Consider the following 25,581-nt stretch of genomic DNA (forward strand, 5'->3'; position numbering starts at 1 on the left):
CAGCCACATAACCCATGAAGATCGGATCGCAACTAGCAAAAGAAAGCTTGTGAGGAAGAAAGTACCCTATGATACAGTAGAAGGCAAATTATCCAAGTTAAGAACGTTAGCCCAACAGCCCGGAGCTGAAGTATTAAAATGGGTGAGGAAATTACATTCTCTGCGTGAATTGAAGTAGCATAGCGCTTATACAATACATATGCTAATGCACGTTATAGATCAATCAATCTTGCGAGGTAAGCTGAGGATGATTTCCAAATTGGAAATTGCTATTTAGCTGATACAATTTTATGAGGATATAGGTCTGAATGACAAGATGTTCGTGATATTCCGCTATCTCATCGTTCAGCGCTAATGACGAGCTGACGACTGAACTTGTCCGCACAATAGATATGAGAGGCGTAAAGCTGCAGCTTTGGAACTAGAGAAGTGAGTTTCTCGTTTCATCATTTTATCTATGCAAAGCTAACTTTGTACATAGGCTTGTTCTATCTTCCGACATACCTCGAATATCTTCAATAATCGATCAACTATGTGGCATGTTCAGTTCTTCCAACTCTGCTCTTCACACACGGAATGGAGGTAGGTCAATCCCAATAATCTTGCTCAATGCTACTGTCGTAATGCTAAGTCACTTTTTGTTACAGGTCTGATCGGTTTGGCTGCAACTGCGATTGCATTAGGACAAGATGTAGCGCCTTTCCTAGGTGTAATAATACCGCCCGTTCTAGCATGTTTCCAAGATCCAGAATCCAGAGTCAGATATCATGCTTGTGAGAGTTTATATAATATGTAAGTAGACTCAGCTTAACCATTTACCTTCTACTATGATCAAAGCTGATGAAGCTGGTGTGCCATACAGAGCAAAAGTTAGTAAAGGTGAAATCCTTATCCATTTCAATGAGATATTCGATGCTTTATCAAAGTTATCATCAGATTCAGAGATGTCAGTCAAGAATGGAGCAGAGTTATTAGATAGATTGATGAAAGATATAGTTGCCGAAGCTGCACCACACTATGTATCAATTTATCCTGGAAATTATAATCCTAATTTACCTCAATCACATAATCAGCATCGACAAGAACCGGAAATATTGAATAAAATTTCAGGTTTAGGTATATCAACTAATCCTCAAGAGACCAAAGAAAAAGAGGAACACAATAATAATTCATCAAGTCCAAAGATTGGTATAGATGGTAAGAATGAAAATAACAATAATAATAATAATTCTTTTTCACCTACAAGATTAAATGATCAAAATCAACATAGTCAACAAGAAGAAGATAGAAGAGCATTCTCGTTAGCTAGGTTTATTCCATTACTAGCTGAGAGAATTTATGTGATTTCGCCTTATACTAGAATGCATTTAGTTTCTTGGTTGATGGTTTTAGATTCTGTACCAGATTTAGAATTAGTCGCTTGGTTACCTGAATTTCTGGATGGTTTATTGTAAGTGAAGTCAAGAATTGCCATCTAAATGCTTCTCTAATCCCTTCTTTCCCGTATATTTGGTACTGATATGTAAACACCTGTTAATAGGAAATACCTTGCAGATGGTAATGTAGATGTCAGGCTAGCTACTGAAAATGTATTAGCAGAATTCTTAAGGGAAATCAAATATATAGCTCAAGTCCAAGAGAAACAAGCAGAAGCTGATCGATTGAAAAGGGAGAACCGATCGGTGAGGACCAGAGGTAGTAAACATACTTTAGAATCTACAATTGAAGATGATGAAGAAGCTATAGCGGATGAATCGATGACAATGACAACTCAATCTGGATATGACGATCAAGATCATGAAAATGAAAATGATTGGGAAGGGGAAGGAAGTGGAAATTGGATTCCTGGTCAAGGCGTTTATGTGGATCATGCTGCTATAATGGATATCATAATTCAACATCTCTCTTATCCCGGTAAGTCTCTTACCATGTAGTGTATCAGCTGAAAGCCTCGCTCACCATGATAATGATAGACGAGTTGGTGCAATCAACTGCAATGGAGTGGATTTTAACATTCCTCGAATTTGCTCAGAATACTGTGGTAGCATTCACACCTCGTATAGTTCCTGCAATCTTACCCAATCTCGCTTCTTCACAGTATGTTATCCTATTTCCCGCCTCGATAGAACATTAACTTACCAGTCAAACAGTCGTCATATCAAACTTGCTGCTCATGAAACGAATGGATCTTTATATCGAGTTATACAGTCTCTTCCACTTCAAGTTCAGCCTACACCCTCAGCTTCGGCATCTATCACTTTACAGCCCAATACGGCAGCTTCTGTTCCACCTCCAATATCCTCTTTAGCTGGTTCACCACCTTCTACTTTAGCTTTGACTGGTACATCACCTAATCCAATAAAGAAAGATTTCGCAATGACTGAACCTCCAGATTCTGCTAAATCATCTTCAAATATACCTGTCAATGATCCTTTGGACGTTACAAATGCACCACCGCCAACATCAATATCGAAAACGGGCTCAGGTATAACTCAAACGTTATCAGCAACCAATTTACAATCACACATAAATACATCCACTCATAAATCCAAAAATTCACTACCTATAAATAATATTTCGTCTGAACCTGTTACTCCAGCAACCATAGAATTTCCACCTTCATCAACATCAGTAAATAACAGATCAAAAAATCAAATCATCACGAATACAAGACAGGAATCACCACCTCCGATGATGAATGGATCTCAAGCTCCATTATCACCTACTTTAGATCAAGGTGTAGAAGATGTTGATCCTTTTGATGTTAGAGAAACTGTTAATGTACTTACATTGCAATTCTTAAGTGATCATGCTGAAACCAGAATAGCAGCTTTGGAATGGTTGTTGATGTTGCATCTCAAAGCGCCAAATAAGGTGAGCTGAGCAAAACACCAGAAATGATCTGTCTCAGCTGACAATACGTAATGTATTTATAGATCCTTTCGAGAGATAGTGGTACATTCCCAGCCTTACTAAAGACATTATCTGATCCATCAGAAGACGTGAGCGAATCTCCACTTGATTCAGTCCCCTGAACCGCCGAGTAGCGCTGAAGGCTAAGATCAATCCTCTTTCATTAGGTTGTCAAACATGATCTTCAGTTGTTAGCTCAGATATCAGCTTCATCAGAGGATTCATACTTTACCAGTTTCATGGTCAAAGTATTGGAACTATTTTCAACTGATAGAAGGTTATTAGAGACAAGAGGAAGTTTGATTATCAGACAACTATGCTTACATCTCAACGCTGAGAGGATCTTCCGAACTATTGCAGAGATTCTAGAAAAAGATGACGTGAGTATGCGACATTCGAGGATATGCCACTAATATTAGTCAAAACTGATGATGAAACATTGAACAGGATCTCGAATTCGCCAGTATGATGGTTGTCAAACTGAACATGATCTTGATAACTTCGCCTGAATTGGCAGATTTCAGAAGGCGACTGAAAAATCTAGAATCGAAGGTAAGTTGACTACCAACTAGTTGAGTAGATGTCTAACTTATGCTATTCCTCATAGGATGGACAAATGCTCTTCTCTTCGCTATACAGATCGTGGTGCCATAATGCTGTTGCCGCATTTGCTTTATGCTTGTTGGCACAGGCGTATGAACACGCTTCCAACCTGCTTCAGATCTTGTAGGTAATAGTTCACCTGTTACAGTGGAATCACGACACCGACTGATCATGCTAAACGTCTTTAGTGCCGAACTCGAACTCACCGTACCATTGCTTGTACAAATTGATAAGCTTGTCATGCTGATTGAATCACCTGTATTTACAAGTGAGTTGACCAGATTTAATCAGCTTCCAATTACCATGCCCTACCGTTTTCACATCTTGGTCCCACATTGAACGTCACCACTGACATTGTGTGTTTTCAATGCAGATTTGCGATTACAACTTCTAGAACCTGAAAAATATCCATATCTATCCAAATGCCTATATGGTCTACTCATGATCTTGCCTCAAAGTAGTGCTTTCATATCTTTAAGAGCAAGATTATCAGTCGTCCATTCTTCTGGTTATGTTCCTATAGCTTCCACTAAAAGGTAGGTCAGCTATTTCATCCAACTTCTGTACGAAACGTTTTGATGATGTTTCGCTAATTTTGGCTTTTACAGTTCGACGGGATCGACTTTTTCATCCGCCGCTGCAGCCACAAAATCTAGACTAGGTAATAAAGAGGAAATGAAATGGCAAGAATTGTTATCTCGTAAGTCTTTTCTTTGCGTATGCCATCGAGTATCCGCTCGCTACTCGTTGTTGATAGCAATTTTCCGTTTCAAAAATGATAGATTTCCGATCGGTCCAAGCTAAACACGAAAAAGCTAGAAGACAATTACATTCAAATGATTTACCATCATTATCATCCATACATTATTCATCACCTTCACAAAGTGGTGGATTAAGTGGTAACTTGACATCAAATAATCCATCATCTTCTTCAACCGGACTGCATAATACAAAATCAAGTTTAGGTTTAGGTTCTGGAGGAACGATGAAGAAGAAATCTGTATCTACATCGAATAATGCATCAAGACAAAATAGCATCGAAGTTTCCGGTCCAGGTAGTAGAAACAATATGTCACCGTTAAATCCAAAGAGAATAACATCAGTATCTGGCAATCAATTACCCACACCGAATATTAGTATAGGAGGTGCGGTAGCTTCAATGAATGCGAATTCTTCTTCGGTAGGAGGTAGCTTAAATCAAAGATCAAATTCACCAACAAATCAGAGAAAGAAAATCTTGGGTGGTTTAAGGAAATCTACTGGAGCTGGTATCACCTTAAAAGAGTAGTACGACCATACCATATCTTGACAAGAATTGACATTATGACGATATATGTATATATATTACTGTTTGTATAGAGTATAACTAGTATTCTCATCCTGCTTTTCATTGTACATATGCATGCTTTTTGTTTTCGACCCTTGCGAGTCCCAATAGACCGCCTTTATCGGTATAATTTGTAACGATCTGCAATACAGTATGCAGTCGTACGCCGCGTGCTGCGTGTAGAAAACCAAGATATTTCTCTATATCAATAGCTAATCCGCTCTTAATGCCAAAAGTAGATGAACATGTGAATGGCGGCTAGATTCACAACATAAAAGGAAAGTTTCAGTCCACTTCAATTACTATAAATAAGCATTTCTCAACCTCCTTTCATCTCTCGCACACCAGTAATCGGAAAGTCTCCCCTAACTTTTTTGGTATATTAAGTCAAAGGAAGTCGGTATAATGACTTCCCTTGAATTACAGATGATCATTCAAACAGGTGTATCAGCTCATCCATACTGACAAATGTGCTGATATGAAATATGTTAGAATAGATAGTCTGAATGATCTGTTATAAGTTATTTGCAGTATACTTTTTTGTTCATCATCACTTTGTGCTGTCTATAATTGGAAAAACCGATCTTATAGAAGTCCAGTCCTTGTATATATATATATATATATATTTCTCTCGTTCAAAATGTTGACTAAGATTCTACTTACCAGTATGTAATACTTGTCTACTCTTTAACGCTTATATCAGTAAATCAGAAAAGCTAAATATTCGTCATATACTATTTGTACGAGTAGTTTTGTACTTTGCCATTTTAGGCGTTTGGGCAGGTCCCATTCCTGAAGCTAAACCTTTACCTCAACCTGTTGATACATTACCTAATCAAGATGAAAAATTCAGAAAGAATCTAGCTGGGCCATTATGGTCTAAAGATGGTCCAGTCGTTACAATATTTTACAAGGTAAACTCTTGGTTCTCACAAAATCGATCCTCTTAATCTTTGCGGGACAAGTGTAAGTACTGAAATACGTACGAACACTGTACTCAGTATTAGATTAAAAGTACTCATATATATATAAGCTTGATTGATGCTGATGTGTGAATTGGGTATAACTATTATATTTTTCAATAGGACCTGATGGAGAATGCTGGTTTATGGCAAGTCTAGCAGCATTAGTGAAATGTAATCCATTATCGATAACAAATATTATAAAAGATATTGGAATTGGTAAAGGTGAATCAGGTAAATCAACTGATAAAGTAGAAATTAAATTAACTACTGAAAACGATGAACAGAAGACTTTTCAAGTTGAACATAAAACTTCTACTGTTGGTATCGCTGATGGTTTGACTAATTGGTAAGTTAGTTGGTTAGTTGATTAGTTGAATATATGAGATTCACATATTCCAAGTTCATGTCTCAATACTCCTAAATGTATTGGGCAGTACTACTATATAGTATTGTAATGAAAAGCACTCTCTTTGATATGGCTCTGAAAAACATTGTAAGGTGGTGTATTGTAGTTGCTAATACATCAATTCAGGTGGCCAGCAGCAATCAAAAGCGGTGTTATGGAAATGGGTGGATACAGAGGTATAAAGAAAAATTCTATTCAAGGTGGTTTCCCTTCAGATGCTTTAAGATTTTTAACAGGTAAAGAAATTCAAGAATTAGTTAATCCATTTACAAAAGGACAAGCTTGTAAGTTAATTTTTAGCTCTATTTCCAATTGATTTTTCATACCGCTTTTCGAATTTTTTTTCCATGACTAGACTGATAGATGGTTGAAATACACTACTGTCACTGTGTTTGTATGTTTTTCCTATTGTGAATATCTGTTGATTTTTTAATTATTAATGTTAATTTATAAAGGGGAATGGTTAAAAAATTCAAATAATAGTCCAATGTGTTTAGGAACCCAAAAAAATACTAAAAAATTAATGAATCATCATGCTTATGCTATAATGTCTTATGATGGTGATAATGCAGAAAATGCAAGGTATGTAAAATCATTCAAAACAAATTAAAAGGTTATATACATCGCGACTTGTTGTATTTTTATTGACTTTTCCTTCTTTCGATTTTCCCACTCTCTTTCTCTCTCTTATGTTTGTAGAGCTAGATTAAGAGATCCTAATAATGGAGTTGAATGGTATGATCTCAAAGACATATTGGATGACATCAATCATTTAGCAGGTTTGAAAGGTTTCGCTAGTGTACCTTAAAGCACAAGAAGAGAGAGATCCCGTATTGGAGTTATAGTATAAGATGCATAATACAAGTACATGATACAATTCTTTATACGTATTGTACCTATAGTATAATCTTTTCCTTGAAGGTCTGACATAGCATAGCATAGCTGATTACGGTAAAGCCCTGACAAGCAAGACAACTATGACAAAGCAGGCGATTTCGACGAATGGGTCAAACAGGATTCGCTTAGAAGGGATTAAGTAGAGTTTGCACAACCGATATTTCTAATAAACAACATAATTAACCTACATATGAAGAAATGGCACAAAAAAAACATGAAAGTAATTATGAAGCTTTTGAAGTGTGTAGTTGTATTGTATCGGAATGCAAGATGAAATAGGATGAGAGGAAACAAGGATGTTTTTTTCTGTCGGAATAATCAGACTCGACCAGCAAGTTTGATTGTATGAAAGAGTTACAGGAAGTTGACTTTGACTACGTAGCGATCTAATAACCTCTATATTGTGCTGCTTGAGCGTATCTGTGCCATAAATACCAAAGTTAGTTTATTATCAATTAACCCTGAAGGAGATATCTCAACTTACGGTCCTTCAGCACCTCCAGTAGGTCTACCAAGAGCACCATATTGATCAGCGGATGGGAATGTTAATTCTCCTGGATAGACACCTTGATCATGTTGATGCATATGCGATCCATTATGATTATGACCATGTCCTGAACCGCTTCCAATTGAATTACCTCTTTGTAAATCAGCATATCCAGCATTGGAAGCATCTGTATCTTGTGTAGGAGCACCTTGATATCCTGCATAACCTTGATGATCTTGTGTCATAGCTTGAGGTGGATATTGATGTTGGTCGTATCCATGTTGATTTTGATCATATCCATGTTGACCAGGTTGGTTATAAGCAGCTTCATAATCATATTGTTCAGCATGTGAATATGGATCTTGATTATACATCGCGTATGCTCCTACACCTGCCGTACCAGCTGTGAAATCATGTGTAGGTACTCCAGGAACAGCATTTGGATCATCAAGTTCAGCGACTAATTCTCTTCTTTGTCTTGAAGCGGATGAATTTGATGCTGTTCTTTGAAGTGTTTTTTCAAAGCTAAAGAAGATAGAATGCAAATCAACCGATCAGCAAGGAATCTCCTTCAACATTCAGCTGGTATCTGTAATACTACTACTTACAAATCATCATTCATATCACCATTATCAGGTGAGAAATCAATTGGATTCATTCTTTTATCGAATCTATTTGAAGGTCTCAATTTCCATTTTCTAAATAATGTCCATCCAATACCTGCAGCACCAACCACAGAAGCGACAACTATAATAGCAATTAAAGCAGTTTTACCTAAACCTGAAGACTTCTTTTCTGATTCAGCTGATTCAGCTGTTGATGAAGCTTTATGTGTAGATTGTGATTTTGATGCAGTTGTTACTAGAACTATAGTTGAATGGGCTGTTGTAGATTGTTCGATGGCTGAAGTAGATTGAGAGAGCGTTACAGGTGCAACTTGTGTAGTTGACGTTACAATAGCTGCGACCGATGTTGAAGTGGTTGAACTTGCAATAGCAGAATCTGTAGTAGAAGTTGCTAAATCCGAAGTTGAAGTAACTGAAGAAACCAATGAACTAGTTGTACTAGATGAAAGAGTTGATGGTAATCCATCACCAAATTTACCACTATTGGCTGCACTACTTGTAACTGCACTTGTAACTGCTGCATCATCACCATCATTGGCATCTTTTGTTGAGGTTGCTATAGTGGAAGCTGATAACGAAGTTTGAGTAGCTGAAGCTTGAGCATCATGTTGTGAGATTGAAGCTAATGTACCATTATCAATTGCTGCTCCTGCTCTAGGAATAAGTCGATTGGCATCTACTACTGCAGCTCTAGAATGATGTCTTCGATGTGGATGTGTTGGTGGTCCACCTTGGTGAGCCAAAGCCAAAGGTAAGAGTAATATAACGGCTGTGGAAAGGTGCATGGTGAAGAGAGTGTCGTGAAGGGTGATAAAGGCTACTGATAGGAGTACTAATGATAGTCAATATTCGATGATATCTGTTTGATTTTGATGACCAAGTAGGTGTCTTTAGGGGAAGCGCAGTAATGAATGATTGTCTTGATGCTTTATGGCGTGTGTAACTGACCTTAAGTAATATAGAACAGTAAATATAATTATAGCTTGTCTAAATTGCTGTTTCTCTTCAGTTGAGTGTTCAATTGCTTATGATAGTATATCGACAGGTTATGGTTTGTTCGTCAAGGTCGCAAAGCGGGAATATACGTATGTATGTAAAAGAGTGTGAGTTGTATTGAAATGTTTACAATATATTTTTACTTGTCAACAAGCAAATTATAAAACAAGTGGTTATGTTGTTATTGTGATTATGTACTGAAGGCTGGATTTGAGTAAAGGCGGGATTGCTTGGACTGAGGTTTAAAAGGTTTAGAGAAAGTGTAAATGATCAAATGATCTTCGTCTTGAATACAAAATCAAAATACCTCAGATACTTGATGCTGAATATGCACAGTTCGAGTGTTTGCTGTGTAAGGTTAGGACAGTAGAAATGAAGAGGAAGATACCATTCTCATTCACGTTCTAGGCTCTAATAATGATGTCTTACACCACTTACGCACAGATCGTTTCATCAGACACGACAAAAATAAAAAACAATCCTTCACGTCCGGATGTGCATTGATCCCTTTAGCTTTTACCCTGAAAAGACAAAAACACACACACAAGTACCAGCTAAAAAACAAGACGCGTTTCGAGCTTTGTTACTGGGAATTAATACAGCAGTAGACCTAAAAGGGGGTTGAACCGGAATAATTGAAAAATAACGCTAAAAGAGGCGGGGATCATCTTTGTATACGTAACCACAGACGGACATCGCTCTCTTTCCGCCTTTCTGGCTTTTATCTTTGATGAGGCAAAGGTGGAGGAGAATTGAAAGCAGAGCAAGATGAAGCAATACAATGACGATATCTGGGTCAAATACGCCTTTATTGATGATATATGGACATAACGCAAGAGAATAGTACAGCAAGAAATCATCATGCTTGATCAGGTAATATAGCCTGTTGATCAGGTAAAAACCATCAATACCATATATGAAATACAAAGTCGAAGAAGCGAATCAATACAATGTCAAAACAACCACCTGGACCCGCTCTTATACAAGTCCCGAATTTATTCTCTATTGTAGAGCCTGGTGTCTATAGGTGTGCGACGCCTACCGCAGCGCAGGTATGCTATATTCATTGATGGTATATTGCTTGGCATGCTGACAACCAATGAATGCTATTACTCTAAAGATCCCTTTTCTAGCTTCACTCAATCTAAAAACTATAGTCTCTCTTACTCCTGAACATCCTATAAAACCGCTTCTCACATTTATCAGAACCTCTGGTATAGATTTTGTAAGTATTCGTTGTGTTACGTCTCTTCTTCATCTCATAGTTCCTATGCAATTACTAATCCTTCAAGTTGGCAACATAGATACATCTCGGATTAAATTTTTGGAGACCGCCAGGAACAGACTGGAAACCTGTCAGAGACGAGGTGATCAAAGCTGCCTTGGAGAAATATGTACTTGATATACGTGCCCATCCTGTACTATTGATAGACCCGTAAGTATAATTTACGAGCTGGATGTAATTTGACCACGACACAAGCTGATCCGAGAGCAATCTACAATATAACAGAATCGGTGTACATCAAACAGGTTGTGTAGTTGGCGCTTTGAGAATGATGCAAGGTTGGAATTTCGCTTCTACACTTATTGAGGTAAGTCGTCTAATGAACCTTTATTTCAAAGGTATATTGAATGCGCCTGGCTAAACTAGTGAATATCTAATACAGTATCGGTCACATGCACAAAGTAAACATAGATATGCAGATGAACAGTACATAGAGGTCAGTACTTGAGCCATTACCAACGATAACCTCCAAATCTTTGGTTCTTACATCTTGTCCCGCCTGTCATATTACAACCCGTCTCCCTCAAAGGGCTTCGAAATCTAGGTTAAGGTGTAAAGCTAACGTTGCATCTCATATAGCTATTTGATCCAGACCTAATCAATCTACCACCACCGCATTATATACCTTCTTGGTGGTTACCATATTCGCCAAAACACGATGATGACGATTCATCCGAAGAGGAACAAGAGGAAGCCAAGACAGTCTACCGAGAAGTCAATGGTATAGTACCAGGACAAGAAGGAGCTAAGGAGCACAGTCTCAACGATGAGACACCACAAGACATTGTTGTACAGTAGTATTCATGCATATCGATGATCATTGCTCGTGCTTGCTATCCTCTAGATATAGCTGATGTATTCAATATCTGGATATTAACGATCGGAAATGCAATACAATGGTACAATGGTAGAATATAATCGCCACATATAACCGGCGGCGATTATACGCTATTTAAGGGATTTAGGAGCATACTGTAAACGCTTCATCATCGGGTGTATCGCGAATAGAATCGATATCTATGTATCTATCCCTCCACTTTACGGATTAATCGATGTCATATAACCTTAGTATTACTATTGATTATTCATTATTGTTGATCAGCTCATAGAATAGACATCTTTGAATACATCTATTATATTCATCCCACCTAGATTGAATCGGATTTGTTGTAGATATAGCTCACAGTACTCATCATGTTACCGATTAGAACAGCGGTTAGATCGACATCTTGTAAAAGGTGTACATCATCTTCTATACCTCGGCCGAGTACAACATCTAATCTCACACGATCAATTGCCACTTCATCGACAACATCTTCTTCGACAAAATCATTATCCCATTATATAGATGGACTTCGATCTAGAGATGCTTTGATAATATCTAGTATACAGATACAACAAAGAGGTTTACACCATTCATCGAAATCATTAGATAAAAAAAGATGGGTAAATCCTGCAAGTGAAAAAGATGAAAAAGATAAATCTGATCAACAAGTATCGAAAGAAGATGGAGATGAAGCTAAAAAGGATACAACAAGAGTAGAAGTTAAATCGGAATCGAAAGGGGGAGAAGGAGAAGGAGAAGGGGAGAAATCTAAAATTGAGGAAATCAAAAAAGATAGTTCGGAAGAAGCTGAATCATCTAAAACTGCTGAAGAAAGAGCTAAAAATATAGCTGAAAAAGAAAACTCAGAGAAATCTGAATCACCATCATCTTCCCCCTCCAACGCCAAATCATCATCTTCTTCTTCTTCTTCAAATCCATTCTCATTACCATCTTCTTCTGGATCAGGTTCTAATGGAGGTTCCAATAATAATAATACACCAAAAGAAATAGCTAAACCAATTATACCTGAAATTTATCCACAAGTATTAGCAGTACCAATTACACATCGACCATTATTTCCTGGATTTTATAAAGCTGTAACAGTTAGATCACCAACAGTTATAAAAGCTATTAGAGAATTACAAGCTAAAGGTCAACCTTATGTTGGTGCATTTTTATTAAAAGATTCAACATCAGATTCAGATGTAGTAACAGATTTAAATCAAGTTCATCCTGTTGGTGTATTTTGTCAAATTACTTCTTGTTTCACTTCAAATGAAGGATCAGGAAAGGACGGTAACAAAGATGGAAGTAAAGATGGGGAAAATAATAATAAACAAGAAAGTTTAACAGCAGTTTTATTCCCACATAGAAGAATCAGAATTGATGATTTAGTTAAACCTGGTCAAACTGGTTTGCATACCCCTTTCGTAAATATTTCAGAAGTTAAAGAATCAGAAGAAATCAAAAATGAAAAACCAGAAGCTGAAGTTGAAAGTTTCGAACCTGATGTTCCTTCCGTTGAAGAAGTTAGAGAAGAGTTAGGTACTGTTTCAAGGGAACGAAGCGAGGACGATAGCCAAGCAGGTACGTCGATGTAGCCTTCATACAATGTGTTAGCTGCGAGTACTTCATCTGGTTGTGAGCTGATCACTATTTCTTCTATAGATTCCCAAAAGTCCGCTACTACTACACCACCTCCTAAGCCTCTTTCACCCATCAATTTCATCCACAGTCTCTTGCCCGATATTTCTATCACTAATGTTACCAATGTAGGCTTAGATCCTTATGATAAGGACTCTCAGGTCATCAGAGCTATAATGTCAGAATTGATATCAGTATTCAAGGAGATCGCTCAGTTACAACCAATGTTCAGAGAACAAGTGACATCATTCGCAATGTCAAATACATCCTCTCAAGTCTTTGATGAACCTGATAAATTAGCTGATTTAGCTGCTGTCGTCTCAACAGCGGATGTATCTGATCTTCAAGCTGTTTTGGAATCAACTTCTGTGGAGGATAGACTACAAAGAGCTTTGGTTTTACTCAAAAAAGAGTTGATTAATGCTCAATTGCAATTCAAGATCGCTAGAGATGTTGATACCAAAATACAAAAGCGACAAAGGGAATACTACTTAATGGAGCAATTGAAAGGTATCAAGAAAGAATTAGGTATGGAATCTGACGGTAAAGATAAACTAGTTGAAGGCTTCAAGGAGAAAGCCTCAAAACTAGCTATGCCAGAAGGTGTCAGAAAAGTATTCGACGAGGAATTGAACAAATTGGTGCATCTCGAACCATCTGCGAGTGAATTCAACGTTACCAGAAACTATATTGATTGGTTGACCCAAGTACCTTGGGGAGTGCATTCACCTGAAAATTATGATATTCAACATGCTATTAAGGTGTTAGATGAAGATCATTATGGATTAAAAGATGTTAAAAATCGAATATTAGAATTTATGGCAGTTGGAAAATTGAGAGGATCAGTTGAAGGTAAAATATTATGTTTATCTGGACCACCTGGTGTCGGAAAAACGTCAATAGGAAAATCGATTGCTAGAGCATTAGGTAGACAATTCTTTAGATTCTCAGTTGGTGGATTAACTGATGTAGCTGAAATTAAAGGACATCGTAGAACTTATATAGGTGCTATGCCAGGTAAACCTGTACAAGCACTTAAAAAAGTATCAACAGAAAATCCATTAATTTTAATCGATGAAGTTGATAAAATTTCAAAAGCATATAATGGTGATCCAGCTTCAGCACTTTTAGAAATGTTAGATCCTGAACAAAATAAATCTTTTTTAGATCATTATTTAGATGTACCAATTGATTTATCAAGAGTTTTATTTGTTTGTACAGCAAATGTATTGGAAACTATTCCTGGACCTTTATTAGATAGAATGGAAGTTTTAGAAGTTTCAGGTTATGTTTCAGCAGAAAAAATGAATATTGCTGAAAAATATTTATCACCACAAGCTAAAGATGCTTCAGGTTTAAATGATGTTGATATTACTTTAAAACCTGAAGCTATAGAAGCATTAATTAGATATTATTGTAGAGAAAGTGGTGTTAGAAATTTAAAGAAACATATTGATAAAGTGAGTATATTCCCTTTTTTTTTGTTATTCTTTATTCCATTCTCATTCCATGTTACCTTAGCCTTTTGACAATCATCATGTATACTAAACCCGTGTGCTAATTGCAATCAATTCATCAGATCTACCGAAAAGCAGCATTCAAAATCGTAACTGATTTAGGAGAAGAAGCATTACCTGAACCTAAAGAACCTGAAACTACGGAAACTGTTGAATCGGCTGATCCAGATGTTAAACCTGCTTCTGAACATTTACCAGGAGATAATTCACCTTCACCTGGTGAGGCTGGCTCGACAAAACACGTAACTACAGAACCTAGAAAACCATTAAAAGTTCCTGATAATGTACATGTCACTGTAACTCCCGAAAACTTGAGAGATTATGTTGGTCCGTAAGTTATCGCTTTGTCTCCTGTTGTCGTTTCTTACATATCACAGTATATTGACGGAATTGCTACTCAGACCTATCTACCATAAAGATCGATTATACACTTCTGCACCTCCAGCGGGTGTCTCCACTGGTTTAGGTTATTTAGGTAACGGGTCAGGTGCTGTCATGCCTATTGAAGTTACAGTGAGTATTGAATGTTTATCTGTTTATGAAGAATAAAGCTGATTTGCATGTCATATCTCAGTCAATGCCAGGTAAAGGAAATTTACAATTAACAGGAAAATTAGGAGAAGTAATTAGAGAATCTGCTCAAATTGCATTATCATATGTTAAATCAAATGCCTATAATTTAGGTATAACAAAATCAGATAATGAAGTTACATTAAATGATAAAGATGTACATTTACATATGCCTGAAGGTGGTATAGGTAAAGAAGGTCCTTCAGCTGGTACAGCCATCTTAACTGCTTTTGTATCATTATTTACAAAAACTAAAGTTGATCCAAATATTGCAATGACTGGTGAAATTAGTTTATTAGGTCAAGTTTTACCTGTTGGTGGATTGAAAGAGAAAATGTAAGTTAAAAAGCGTTTATCTATATCATCTTGATGATAAAAAGCCTCTTATTGACTTTTTTGATTTCCCTATTTTTGTATTCGTAGTCTTGCAGCACATAGAGCTGGTATCAAAAGTAAGTCATTTAAGTTATCATAACCTAATATATTTTGACGGCATTATACTAATGATTACTTCTTCATAATTTTCAGAACTCATCGTACCAGTAGCTTGTAAACCAGATATAGATGAAAATGTACCTTTATCAGTTAAAAAAGGTATAGAATTTGTTTTCGTTGAAGATATTAGACAAGTTTTATATGAAGTTTTCAAAGGTACAGAAAATGAAAAGAGATGGAAGGAAACTTTACCTTTAGAACAAGAACCACAAAGAGAAAGTTTATAATTTACAAGTTTGCTTCAAGCGGCAACTGTGGTGCGGGATTCAAAAGAGAAATATGTACATTAATATAGTGGTTTTCAATTAGATAAATTTGTTTTTTACTTTCTTCAATCATTATACATTAATCTATATAACTACCAATTTTTAGCATTTTTTTTATGATTGTATATTTGTTCTAGTTAAAAGCAGAAAGGGGGAACATCAATAGAAAAAAGAAGCAATAATGGAAAACATAAAAAGAACAATACCAAAAATATGGATAAAATATCATTCAAATGCATTTCAAAAATTCACCTATCCCTTGCCTTCTCATTTATCAAATGGCAGTAATGCACTCTTTACGTCTACTAAGTAAATTAATATTATCTGACCATCGACTCAAATGGCACGGAATCATGTTATTGCATCTCGGCTATCTGAAAGGATTTAAGCGAGATATGCCCACACCGAGGTTCGGTTCTCTCCTAATATAATATATAATGTGATCTACTTATTAGCTCCATATGGTAGATCAGAAGCAATTGTGAAAATAAAATGCTACCGAAAAGTTGTCCGTATAACAATGATACTCAAAATCCAAGTTGAACCATAAATCGTGTTACTAGGCGCTGAATAGCTCGCTCAACTCAAAATAGCATCTTGTGATTTTAAGAATACAAAAAGCGTCGGCTAAAGAAACAAGACTATGGGCTCGTCCCGTGTACACGCACTGTCACTGTCCAAAGAAACAATCATTTCCACTTGAATAGCTTAAGAACTGAATTTGTTTAATATATATATTTAAGTTCGGTGTCAAGTAACATACTTTCTACTTATCTCATTCCAAGTGAAAATTCATTTCACTCATACATCGAGCAAGCAAGATGAGTTTAACTTATACCAATAATTATTCTGGTCCTACACCACCACCAAGAGATATACATCTAACTACAAAACCAGAAGAATATGATATAAATTATGTATTTGAAGTTAAAGAATTGAAATCTGATAAAGTTGAATTAAGACCTGTCATTGTAAGTCAAGAATGAAGACATATATCTTACGACACTACATAATATTGTAATTGGATATTATCGTTAAATCTCCCCCTTTTTGCAATTAATTAGCCATCATTACACGCTCAAATTATATTCGATTCATACTCAAAATCACCTGAAGTACTTAGATATCTTGGTTTTGCTCCATTCAAAGATTTAGGTGATTGTTTAATATGGATTGAAAATACTTGTAGACGTGCTCCTGTAAGTTTGCTCTTATCTTCATTTCAGCTTCAATCTCCTATCATTGGTTACTGAAAATACTGATTTTTTTGTTATTGGTTTTAAAGGATCAACTTATGCATGCAATTTTCACTCAACCTTTAAATACACCTTTAGGAACTAAAGTAGATTCAAAAAATTATGTTTTCGCTGGTCTTATAGGTATGATTGCAGCTAATTATCAAGCAATGATTGCTGAACCTGGATATATAATGATTTTACCTGAATTTCATGTAAGTTTAGAGCGTGCTACAGTATATTATAAAGGTTTATTATTCAAAGACTGGGTTTCAAATGCTGATTCTTTTTATCCGATTTATTCATAGCGAACACACGTTCAAACTCATGCAACAGGATTACTTATGCATAGAATATTAGATCATCCATCAAAAGGTGGATTAGGATTAAGAAGATGTCAATGGATAACTACGACATTAAATAAACCAAGTCAAAATGCTGCATTAAGATTAGGTTATAAGTTTGAAGGTATTTTAAGATGTATGAGAGTTTTACCTCCAGGTAAAGAAGGTGCAAGAGGTAAGCTTGAAACTCAACAATCAACAATCATGCTACTGCATATATCTTATTCTTTTTGCGTAAAGAGATGAAGTAAATATGTGCTGATTAGAATAAATTTGATTTACATGTAGATGGTAGACAAGATGTAAGACAAGCTGATAGTAAAGTAAGAGATGATTGGTACGCATCTGTAACTTGGTACGAATGGGAAGAAAGTGTAAGAGAACATGTTGATAAACTTATGAACAGACAATAAAGCACACTAGTGGTATTTACATGAAGGGATGATCGAATTGTATATAGAAATAAATCATTGTAAGTAGAAAGACCATGTACAAATAAAGTTGTTTTATGATATCAAAGGAGTTTTCTTCCAATGCGTGAACCTGTGAAACTAATGTCAAAACACCTCGAAGACCTCCTTTGAAGTTTTATATCTTGTTTTTCTTGGTGTTTTACTGAAAACATACTTATTGACTTGCAGAGTCATTCGAGCATGATACTAGACTCTTTAATTCATCTTTATCGCTCGATTACCCGATGAAATGATGAACGTTATCATTACAAAACCCAAGAAGCCATTTGAATGCAGAAAAATCGATAATTCTCAAGAATCAAGGATCCTATTTTCTAAATACATCTCACAATGTCGTTCTTACCATACAGCTATAAGCCATCCTTCTCACCTTACCCTCAATATTCTTACCCTTTCTCTCAAGCTCTTAGTACACCCTCACCAGTATATACGATACTAATCATCGGGATGGTCTTATTTATGGCTGCTAACGTTATGCCTAACTTGTTGCCCGTCGCTGACAGAGTATGGTAAGTTATGTACTCTGAATTCCCATCTTCACGAAGACCATAAGGATTATACTGAACGCTATACCTGTTATTATAGGCATATAGCTCCGATGGTTCTACAATATGGCTTCATCATCATCATTTTTGCTTTAAGTGAGTTGGAAGGCAAAATATCTGCTTTCACCCCTTCAGATCAGAACAAGGAGATGATTGATTGACGCGACAACATGATGAATGTAGTGGTCCAAATGCTTGGTATTGTACCTGGAGTTCCTCAACTACATATAACATATGTGCATATGGCTATAGCTAGTCTACTGTAAGTTCAGGTCTTTGATCCGCGTCAGATCACAGTTTGAGTATAAAACCCTCTCCTGATGCAAGATCGAGCAAGCTGATTGCTATATCAAAGGTTCACTTTGATGTGGAATCATATAACATCTGAAATACCTCCTTCTACAGAAGACGATAAAAAACCTTCTTCATCTTCAAGTTCGTCCAAAGATAGACCTAGTGAGAAGAAAAAGGAAGAGAAGAAAGAAGAAGTCAAAAAAGAACCTTCACCATGGGATGACTTGCGATCACATCCATCAGCATTCTTAACTACGAAATTAAATAAATTAATGCCTTGGCCTTTTCCTATGGGTATAGCTAATAGAGGAGGTAAAGAAGTATGGTGGGAGAAAGGTATGCCTGTACATGTGTGAGTTTGCCGAGATTATACTATAGCTATGATGTATTCTCTTTATCATGAGAGCTAAGATATGGTAATGCGCGATATAGGGGACATTTCAATAAACCTGATATAGAGGGTTTAGCAGATAAGAAAGCAAAAGAAGAAGAAGAAATAGCTAAAAAGAAAAAGGAGAAAGAAAAAGCTAAATTGAAAGAAGAAGAGAAAATTAAAGAAATGGAAAAATTGAAAGAAAAGGAAAAAGCTAAAAAGGAAATGGAAATAAAAGCTAAACAAAAAGAAGAAGAAGCTAAAAAAGCTAAAGAAGATGCTATAAAACGAAAAGAATTCTTAGCGAAAAAGGCTATTGAAGATAAGTGAGTAAATTAACTTAATTACTGGTCAGCATTCATAAGTTATTCGTTATGTCAACTAGTTTAGTAACTCACATAACATTTTTTGGGATAGGCAAAAACAGAAATTAGTGAGAACGAAATATTTAGTTATGATTATTGGTTTTAGTCTTTGTAAGTATCCAGCGATTAAATAACCCATTTCAAATCTTGCTCATATTGATTATTTATATAGTAAATAAAACATTGGGTTTCCTATTATTACTATTATTTTCACTTCAAATGGTATCGCAAGAATTAAATGATCCTTCAGAATCATCTTCATCATCTCCGTTATCCAGCTCTTCTTCAAGATCTTCTTCTTCTTCTTCTTCTTCTGCTAGTTCATCACAAGAAGAAAAAGAAAAACTTGCTAAACTTGCTGCTCAAAAAGAGAAAGAAAGAGAAAGAGAAAAAGAAAAACTCGCTGAAATATCTAGATCTTCCTCATCATCATCATCATCATTATCATCATCATCATCATCATCATCATCATCATCATCATCATCATCAAGAGAACCTTCAAAATCAAGTTCATCATCATCATCATCATCATCTTCATCTTCTAAATCTGGTTCATCCGAAAAACCAATTTCATCTGATGCTATAAGAAAAGCTTCAGGTAGTCAAACTGTAACTAATGTTGATCCTGATCAAGGTGGTTTTGGTGTCCCATACAATGTAAGTCTTCACTATTTGTTTGTCGTCCACTTTATGTTCGAATATTTTGAACGTGAAAATTTGTTAATTTATGATATTTGACAATATTTTCCCCATAAATAGATCGGATTTGGAATGCACTATATCCATACACCTAATCCTGATAAAAAGGATAATTTAACCCTTCCAAGTATGAATATCCCAAGTACGGGAATGTCACACCCTCTGATGACTACTACGTATAGACAATATGCTAATTAGTTAGATATATACCGTATGAAGTGCTCAAGCTAAGAATCAGAAGCTTGAAATGCATTTCGTCTGAACAATCAGGATGCGAACGTATTTCACTTGCTATCCATCCCCTCCAGCTTGATAGCAATCCCACGGTGTAGTCCACTCACGCGCGACGGTTTTCAGTGTTGGTTGACGCGACTTTTGAGTACATGATGAATCATGAAATCATCCTTGAACCTTTGCTTTCCTTCTTTTCCTTCTTTACTCTTTGCAATTAGATGATCAAAAGAGTTTCATAAACAATCTCTAGCTTAGTTGACCATATTGTCAACATGGTCAGCAGAGGATCCAAGAGACCTGCACCGGCTGTTCAGTCGGATAACGAAGAAGGCGAAAGTAGCCGAGCTAGAGAAGTGAGTTATCACATAATATTCCTAAAAACATCACTAATTATATTTTTCATGTATATAGATCAAGAGAGTGAAAGTCAAGCAAGAAAGACATTTGAATGGAGATAATAGAGAAGAAGAAGAAGAAGAAGATGGTGAAGATGACGATGAAGATGATTCATCGAGTTCAGATGACTCTATACCGGAAGTAGAAGAAGATGGATTGAATGAGAGTGATTTTGATATGGATGAAGAATATGAAGAAACAGTATTCAAAGATGAAGACCTTGTAAGAGCTTTTGAAAGGTCAAATGCTCGAGGAAAAGGTTATATTGGTGTGAGTAATCTAAGGATCTTAAGAATTCTGTGAAACGCATAACTGACAATAGTTTATCATATTATCATAATGGAAATGATACAGGCTACATCTCAGAGTGGTATTTTGAAATCAATAAACCTTATAGATTTCATGTGTCACCGTCATCTCTCAATTGATTTCTGCTACAAGATGAACTTTCTCGTTGGACATAATGGAAGTAAGTCGTGGTCTCATCCGTTAACATCAAACATCGCTACCTTCCAATTGACAACAATCTCCCTATAGGTGGTAAATCAGCTGTACTTACCGCTATCGCCGTCGCACTTGGTGGTAAAGCTGCAACAACTGGTAGAGGTCAAGGTCTAAAGGATTTGATCAGGAAAGGAGCCGAGTACGTTCCATGCAATTGCATATATCCGTATTGAGGGAAGATGGCTGATGGTTGTTTGATAGCAAATCGATAATTACCCTCGTCATGGCTAATTCCGGACCTGAAGCTTTCAAGCCTGATGTATATGGAGATCAAATTGTAATAGAACGAACAATATCAAGTAATGGATCTTCGGGATACAAATTCAAAGCTACTCGCGATGGTAAAACTTTATTCAACAAAAGATCAGAACTCACAGCTATTAGTGAGAATTATAATATCAATATAGATTCCCCATTAACTATATTAACTCAGGATCAAGCTAGAAATTTCCTTTCAGCTGCAGATGGCAAAAAACTGTATAAAGTGAGTCATCTCTCTTTCAGGAACCATATGAACTGTATCGGAATGCTAACTTAGATCTCGATTTTTAGTTTTTCTCTGTTGGTACCCAATTAGAGAGTCTGTCAGAAACATATCACTCAGCTCAAGAGACTGTACAACAAATTGATGTTTATACAAAGAGACAGGTGGACGAAATACCTAGTATCAAAGAGAAAATCGTTAATATCGAGCGAAAGATACGGGCTTCTGATGCGGTCTTACAACAAAGAAACAGATATAAGCGCATCCTCGAAGAGTTAGCCTGGTCATACGTGACTGATAGAGAAAAAGTGGGTTATTCACACTCTTTTTGCGTCGGTTGATCCATTAACGCTTTGTATCAGGAGCGAGATGATTGCACTAGAATAGTGGAAGAAAATGAATTGAAGGTCGAAACGGCTGACAACGAGGTAAACAAGCTGGAGGTGAGTACTGCTTCGATCCACTTTTACACATTACTTTGGCTGACTCAAAGAGAATTAGAAAAAAATCATAAAACTAGGAGACGAGATTAGGAATACTGAACGAGATATCACCAACTTCGAGGAAAACCGAAAACCCATGCAGAAAGCTGTACAAAGTGCAAAAGAACGAGTGGCGAAAGCGAAAAAGGATCTTGGTGGTCTAGAGGTGAGTTGATTTCAAAATAAAATCGAAGCTAATCCTTCAGTATGATATCTCCAGTATCGAGGAAGATATTGATGCGGAGAAAGGGGGTCTTTCGATCTTACAAGCTAAGATCGATGCCAAATTGCGTATAAACGCAGATGCTCAAAGGTCGGAGCACGCAAAACTAGTTCAAGATCGTACCAAGTTCGAGGAACTTCTCAATAAGTTCAGAAAAGAACGGCCGAAGAGACAACAATTGTTTGAAGAAAAACAGGCTGATTGTAGAATGGCTAAAAATCAAGTGCAAGAAGTCCAGTATGAGATAGATCAACAGCAAGCAACTGCATACAATTTGCAAGAGAAAATCAAGAATCTTGAAGGCCAATCTGTAAATAGACTTTCTGCATTCGGTCAAGGTTTAGATAGTATTATGAAAGATATCCAACGCACTCAATGGAAACATTCTCCACCTATTGGACCATTAGGGATGTTTGTCAAGCTTGATGATATGTATTATCGAGATATAATCCAATCAATATTAGGTCAAACACTTTGTTCGTTTGCTGTTAGAGATAATCGCGACAAAGCAACTCTTATTGGAATACTTAAAAGACATCTGATAAAGTACGTTTTCACGATGAGTAGACCGGCTGTTGGTTGTGAGCTGATGCTAGGCTTTTAGTGGGACTTATAAACCAGGGACCGGTACCAATCAAGTCCCTCCTGTCTTCTTACACCATGGAGATATCTTTGACTTCTCCCGTGGTGATCAGAGTAGGATGGGACCCACGTTCCTGAGTAAACTCAGAGTAAGTCCTATACAGTGAGAAGCTTCACTCCAAGCTGAATGAACTTTACAGGTTAGTGATGAGGCGGTCCTTCGACTATTGATCACCCTACATAGGATAGAGAGAACCTTTTTGGCGAAGACCGTGCAAGAAGCAAATTACGAAATGAAACGTATTCATAGTAATGGATTGTTAGATTTCGTTGAATATTATTCGGCGGATTTTCAAAATCTTCGAGGTACATCTACGTGAGTGCAGTTGAGCCAGCAAGATTCAATGCATATCGCACGATACTAATGATATACTGTAGGAGCAAGCAATCTGGTCCAACTGGTCAATGGAGAGGATACCAATTGTTCACGCGTGATTTACAGCATGAAGTGCAGTGAGTTAGCCGAGCGTCCCATTCGTGTAGCCGCTAACGGTTCGTATGCATAGACGAGTGCGTGAAGAGTTGCAAACATGTAACACTAAAATGCAAGAAGTCGTACAGACAAAGGCACAAGCGCAGCAGAATGTCCGTAATTTTGAAGACGAGTTGAGAGAGATAAACGTAAGCTGAAATCGCACGAGATTCTGAAACCGTCATGCTGATATCGGATGTTGCTCAGAATGACTTGCAAAAAGTCATCAAAAGTATCCAGCCTGCAGAACAGAAATTGGACGAGATTCGAAGGAAACTCGCTGAAATGTCTTCTACCGAAATGGAAAATTGGGAAGCCGATCGAGAAGTTAGTACATTACATACAATAAGAGACAGCTCTAGATACTGACGAATGTCTTCGGTAGGACCGTATGAGAAAGATAGAAGAAAAAGAGGGACAACTTCAAGCTTTCCTCGACGATAAGGCAAAGCAAGAAGAAAACATACGACAGTACAAACAAGATATTTTAGATCGGCAAAAAGACTTGGATGATCATGCGCCGCAAAGACAAAAGCAAGCTGTAAGTGACGTCTATGCTGAACTATCTTGATATCTGAGTTGAAATCTGACATGCCATTTTAGGAAATGATGACGAAAATGGTTCTGCAACGAACTGATCTTACTAAAAAGAAAGAACACTATGCTCGGGCTAGTGGTCATTATAAGGAAAGACGAGATACAGCTGCTGCCGAGGCACAAGACTACGAAAATCAGGTCACCGTAAGTCTTGTTGTCTAGCCTTCTAATTTTCCGTGCTTACTGTTCCTGATGTTTCGACTTACTGATTGAAATTGTAGGAATGGACCGAAAAAGCCACAGGATTCTGTCCCGTGCGAGTCGATTCGGAAAAGACCAGTGCCCAATTGTTTCAAGAGAGAAAGACACTTGAGGATTCCATCAACGACGCGGAAAGAACGTAAGTTCTCCATGCGAGGAGAGCCAAATAGCAGAAGATGGATGAAATGAGTGACTAATCCTGTTATCACATCGATTTCCAGACTCGGTATTGATACAAGTCAATTGGCATCAGACCGAAAGAAGTTGAAGACACGTCTTCAAGCTTCGATAGAAAATATCAATTCAATCAAAAAGTTGATTAAGGTACATAATCCTTTAATCACGATTTGTCAGCCTGTCTTACACATGACTTACATCTGGTTGGTTACAGATCTTCTGCGGAGCAATTGTCACTCGAAGGCGATGGTGGGAGGAAACTCGATCAAACATCGCCACTCGGGCCAAGACTGCTTTTGTACATTTTGAAAGCTTAAGAGGCCTAGATGGTAGATTAGCCTTTGATCATAAGCAAGAAGTGTTGAATTTACTTGTGAGTACTTTGAACAGATTTAAAGTATCACTTCCTTTCGGTATGGTTGAGTCTTACAGAAACTGATATGTTTTATACTCTGTTATTTCAGGTACAATCAACGACAAGAACTGCAAATGCTGATGGGGAAATAGTTGAAAAAACACATTATAAATCTGCTAAAACACTTTCAGGAGGAGAAAGGTCATTTTCGACCGTGTCATTTTTATTATCGTTATGGTCAATTGCTCCATCTCCAATTAGAGCTTTAGATGAATGGGACGTTTTCTTAGATTCTGCAAATCGTAAAGTTGCTGCCAAATCTTTGATCGACGGTGCTTCTGAAGCTGAAAAGAAACAATTTATATTAATTACTCCACAAGTAAGTTTTTTTTTTGTTACTTCCAACTATAAGGGAAAGACATCAATGAATTGAACTGATTATTCTCAATTAATTTACAAATAGGATATGGCAGGTATAGAAATTAGTGGACCTGATAAGAAATTAATCAGAATGGCTGATCCTAACAGAAACCAGTCAGTTTTCTAATGGGCTGCATGTTGTATCTCCAAATGATAAACTGATTTTTTTGATCTTACCTTTAGGACTACTTTACCCTTCCAAATTGAATAAATTGTTTAGATAAGGTATATGAGGTGATGATT

At 36.7% G+C, this 25,581-nt stretch overlaps 8 protein-coding genes across 8 annotated transcripts; 7 read left to right on the plus strand and 1 right to left on the minus strand.

The window, feature by feature from the left end:
* Window positions 1–205: 205 nt before the first annotated feature.
* L201_003403 (uncharacterized protein) lies at window positions 206–4,804 on the plus strand (the record flags this gene model as incomplete). The annotated part of the gene is made up of 17 exons (XM_066219158.1): window positions 206–236; window positions 303–318; window positions 391–429; window positions 482–582; window positions 648–792; window positions 863–1,450; window positions 1,541–1,914; window positions 1,974–2,097; window positions 2,151–2,874; window positions 2,937–3,002; window positions 3,081–3,293; window positions 3,361–3,465; window positions 3,521–3,639; window positions 3,705–3,784; window positions 3,890–4,052; window positions 4,125–4,216; window positions 4,299–4,804. The coding sequence occupies 17 exons, from the start codon at window positions 206–208 to the stop codon at window positions 4,802–4,804; spliced, it is 3,486 nt and encodes a 1,161-aa protein (XP_066075255.1).
* Window positions 4,805–5,483: 679 nt separating this feature from the next.
* Window positions 5,484–7,022, plus strand: L201_003404 (uncharacterized protein; the record flags this gene model as incomplete). Its single annotated transcript, XM_066219159.1, has 7 exons — window positions 5,484–5,508; window positions 5,615–5,757; window positions 5,929–5,947; window positions 6,013–6,154; window positions 6,341–6,498; window positions 6,670–6,796; window positions 6,914–7,022. The coding sequence occupies 7 exons, from the start codon at window positions 5,484–5,486 to the stop codon at window positions 7,020–7,022; spliced, it is 723 nt and encodes a 240-aa protein (XP_066075256.1).
* A 475-nt stretch (window positions 7,023–7,497) lies between these two features.
* Window positions 7,498–9,009, minus strand: L201_003405 (uncharacterized protein; the record flags this gene model as incomplete). The annotated part of the gene is made up of 3 exons (XM_066219160.1): window positions 7,498–7,531; window positions 7,596–8,123; window positions 8,207–9,009. 3 exons carry the CDS (start codon window positions 9,007–9,009, stop codon window positions 7,498–7,500), a joined length of 1,365 nt encoding a protein of 454 aa, XP_066075257.1.
* A 1,161-nt stretch (window positions 9,010–10,170) lies between these two features.
* Window positions 10,171–11,303, plus strand: L201_003406 (uncharacterized protein; the record flags this gene model as incomplete). The annotated part of the gene is made up of 6 exons (XM_066219161.1): window positions 10,171–10,272; window positions 10,341–10,445; window positions 10,525–10,655; window positions 10,731–10,812; window positions 10,888–10,941; window positions 11,085–11,303. 6 exons carry the CDS (start codon window positions 10,171–10,173, stop codon window positions 11,301–11,303), a joined length of 693 nt encoding a protein of 230 aa, XP_066075258.1.
* Window positions 11,304–11,699: 396 nt separating this feature from the next.
* On the plus strand, window positions 11,700–15,784 carry L201_003407 (ATP-dependent protease La; the record flags this gene model as incomplete). The annotated part of the gene is made up of 9 exons (XM_066219162.1): window positions 11,700–11,964; window positions 12,070–12,627; window positions 12,673–12,918; window positions 13,000–14,435; window positions 14,555–14,823; window positions 14,894–15,005; window positions 15,067–15,398; window positions 15,486–15,514; window positions 15,591–15,784. The coding sequence occupies 9 exons, from the start codon at window positions 11,700–11,702 to the stop codon at window positions 15,782–15,784; spliced, it is 3,441 nt and encodes a 1,146-aa protein (XP_066075259.1).
* An 860-nt stretch (window positions 15,785–16,644) lies between these two features.
* L201_003408 (uncharacterized protein) lies at window positions 16,645–17,815 on the plus strand (the record flags this gene model as incomplete). Its single annotated transcript, XM_066219163.1, has 5 exons — window positions 16,645–16,794; window positions 16,888–17,022; window positions 17,109–17,273; window positions 17,367–17,577; window positions 17,691–17,815. The coding sequence occupies 5 exons, from the start codon at window positions 16,645–16,647 to the stop codon at window positions 17,813–17,815; spliced, it is 786 nt and encodes a 261-aa protein (XP_066075260.1).
* A 390-nt stretch (window positions 17,816–18,205) lies between these two features.
* L201_003409 (uncharacterized protein) lies at window positions 18,206–20,349 on the plus strand (the record flags this gene model as incomplete). The annotated part of the gene is made up of 8 exons (XM_066219164.1): window positions 18,206–18,384; window positions 18,461–18,516; window positions 18,604–18,682; window positions 18,776–19,066; window positions 19,147–19,413; window positions 19,505–19,563; window positions 19,625–20,109; window positions 20,212–20,349. 8 exons carry the CDS (start codon window positions 18,206–18,208, stop codon window positions 20,347–20,349), a joined length of 1,554 nt encoding a protein of 517 aa, XP_066075261.1.
* A 308-nt stretch (window positions 20,350–20,657) lies between these two features.
* Window positions 20,658–25,465, plus strand: L201_003410 (uncharacterized protein; the record flags this gene model as incomplete). The annotated part of the gene is made up of 21 exons (XM_066219165.1): window positions 20,658–20,738; window positions 20,797–21,051; window positions 21,136–21,250; window positions 21,319–21,424; window positions 21,487–21,769; window positions 21,838–22,077; window positions 22,132–22,212; window positions 22,271–22,417; window positions 22,479–23,020; window positions 23,079–23,205; window positions 23,257–23,432; window positions 23,495–23,569; window positions 23,623–23,737; window positions 23,796–23,915; window positions 23,974–24,129; window positions 24,192–24,329; window positions 24,407–24,525; window positions 24,608–24,710; window positions 24,778–24,936; window positions 25,028–25,297; window positions 25,382–25,465. 21 exons carry the CDS (start codon window positions 20,658–20,660, stop codon window positions 25,463–25,465), a joined length of 3,492 nt encoding a protein of 1,163 aa, XP_066075262.1.
* Between the last annotated feature and the right edge of the window lie 116 nt (window positions 25,466–25,581).

This window comes from Kwoniella dendrophila, chromosome 4 (genome assembly GCF_036810415.1).
Source record: "Kwoniella dendrophila CBS 6074 chromosome 4, complete sequence".
In the NCBI taxonomy this organism is placed as follows: Eukaryota; Fungi; Basidiomycota; class Tremellomycetes; order Tremellales; family Cryptococcaceae; genus Kwoniella; species Kwoniella dendrophila.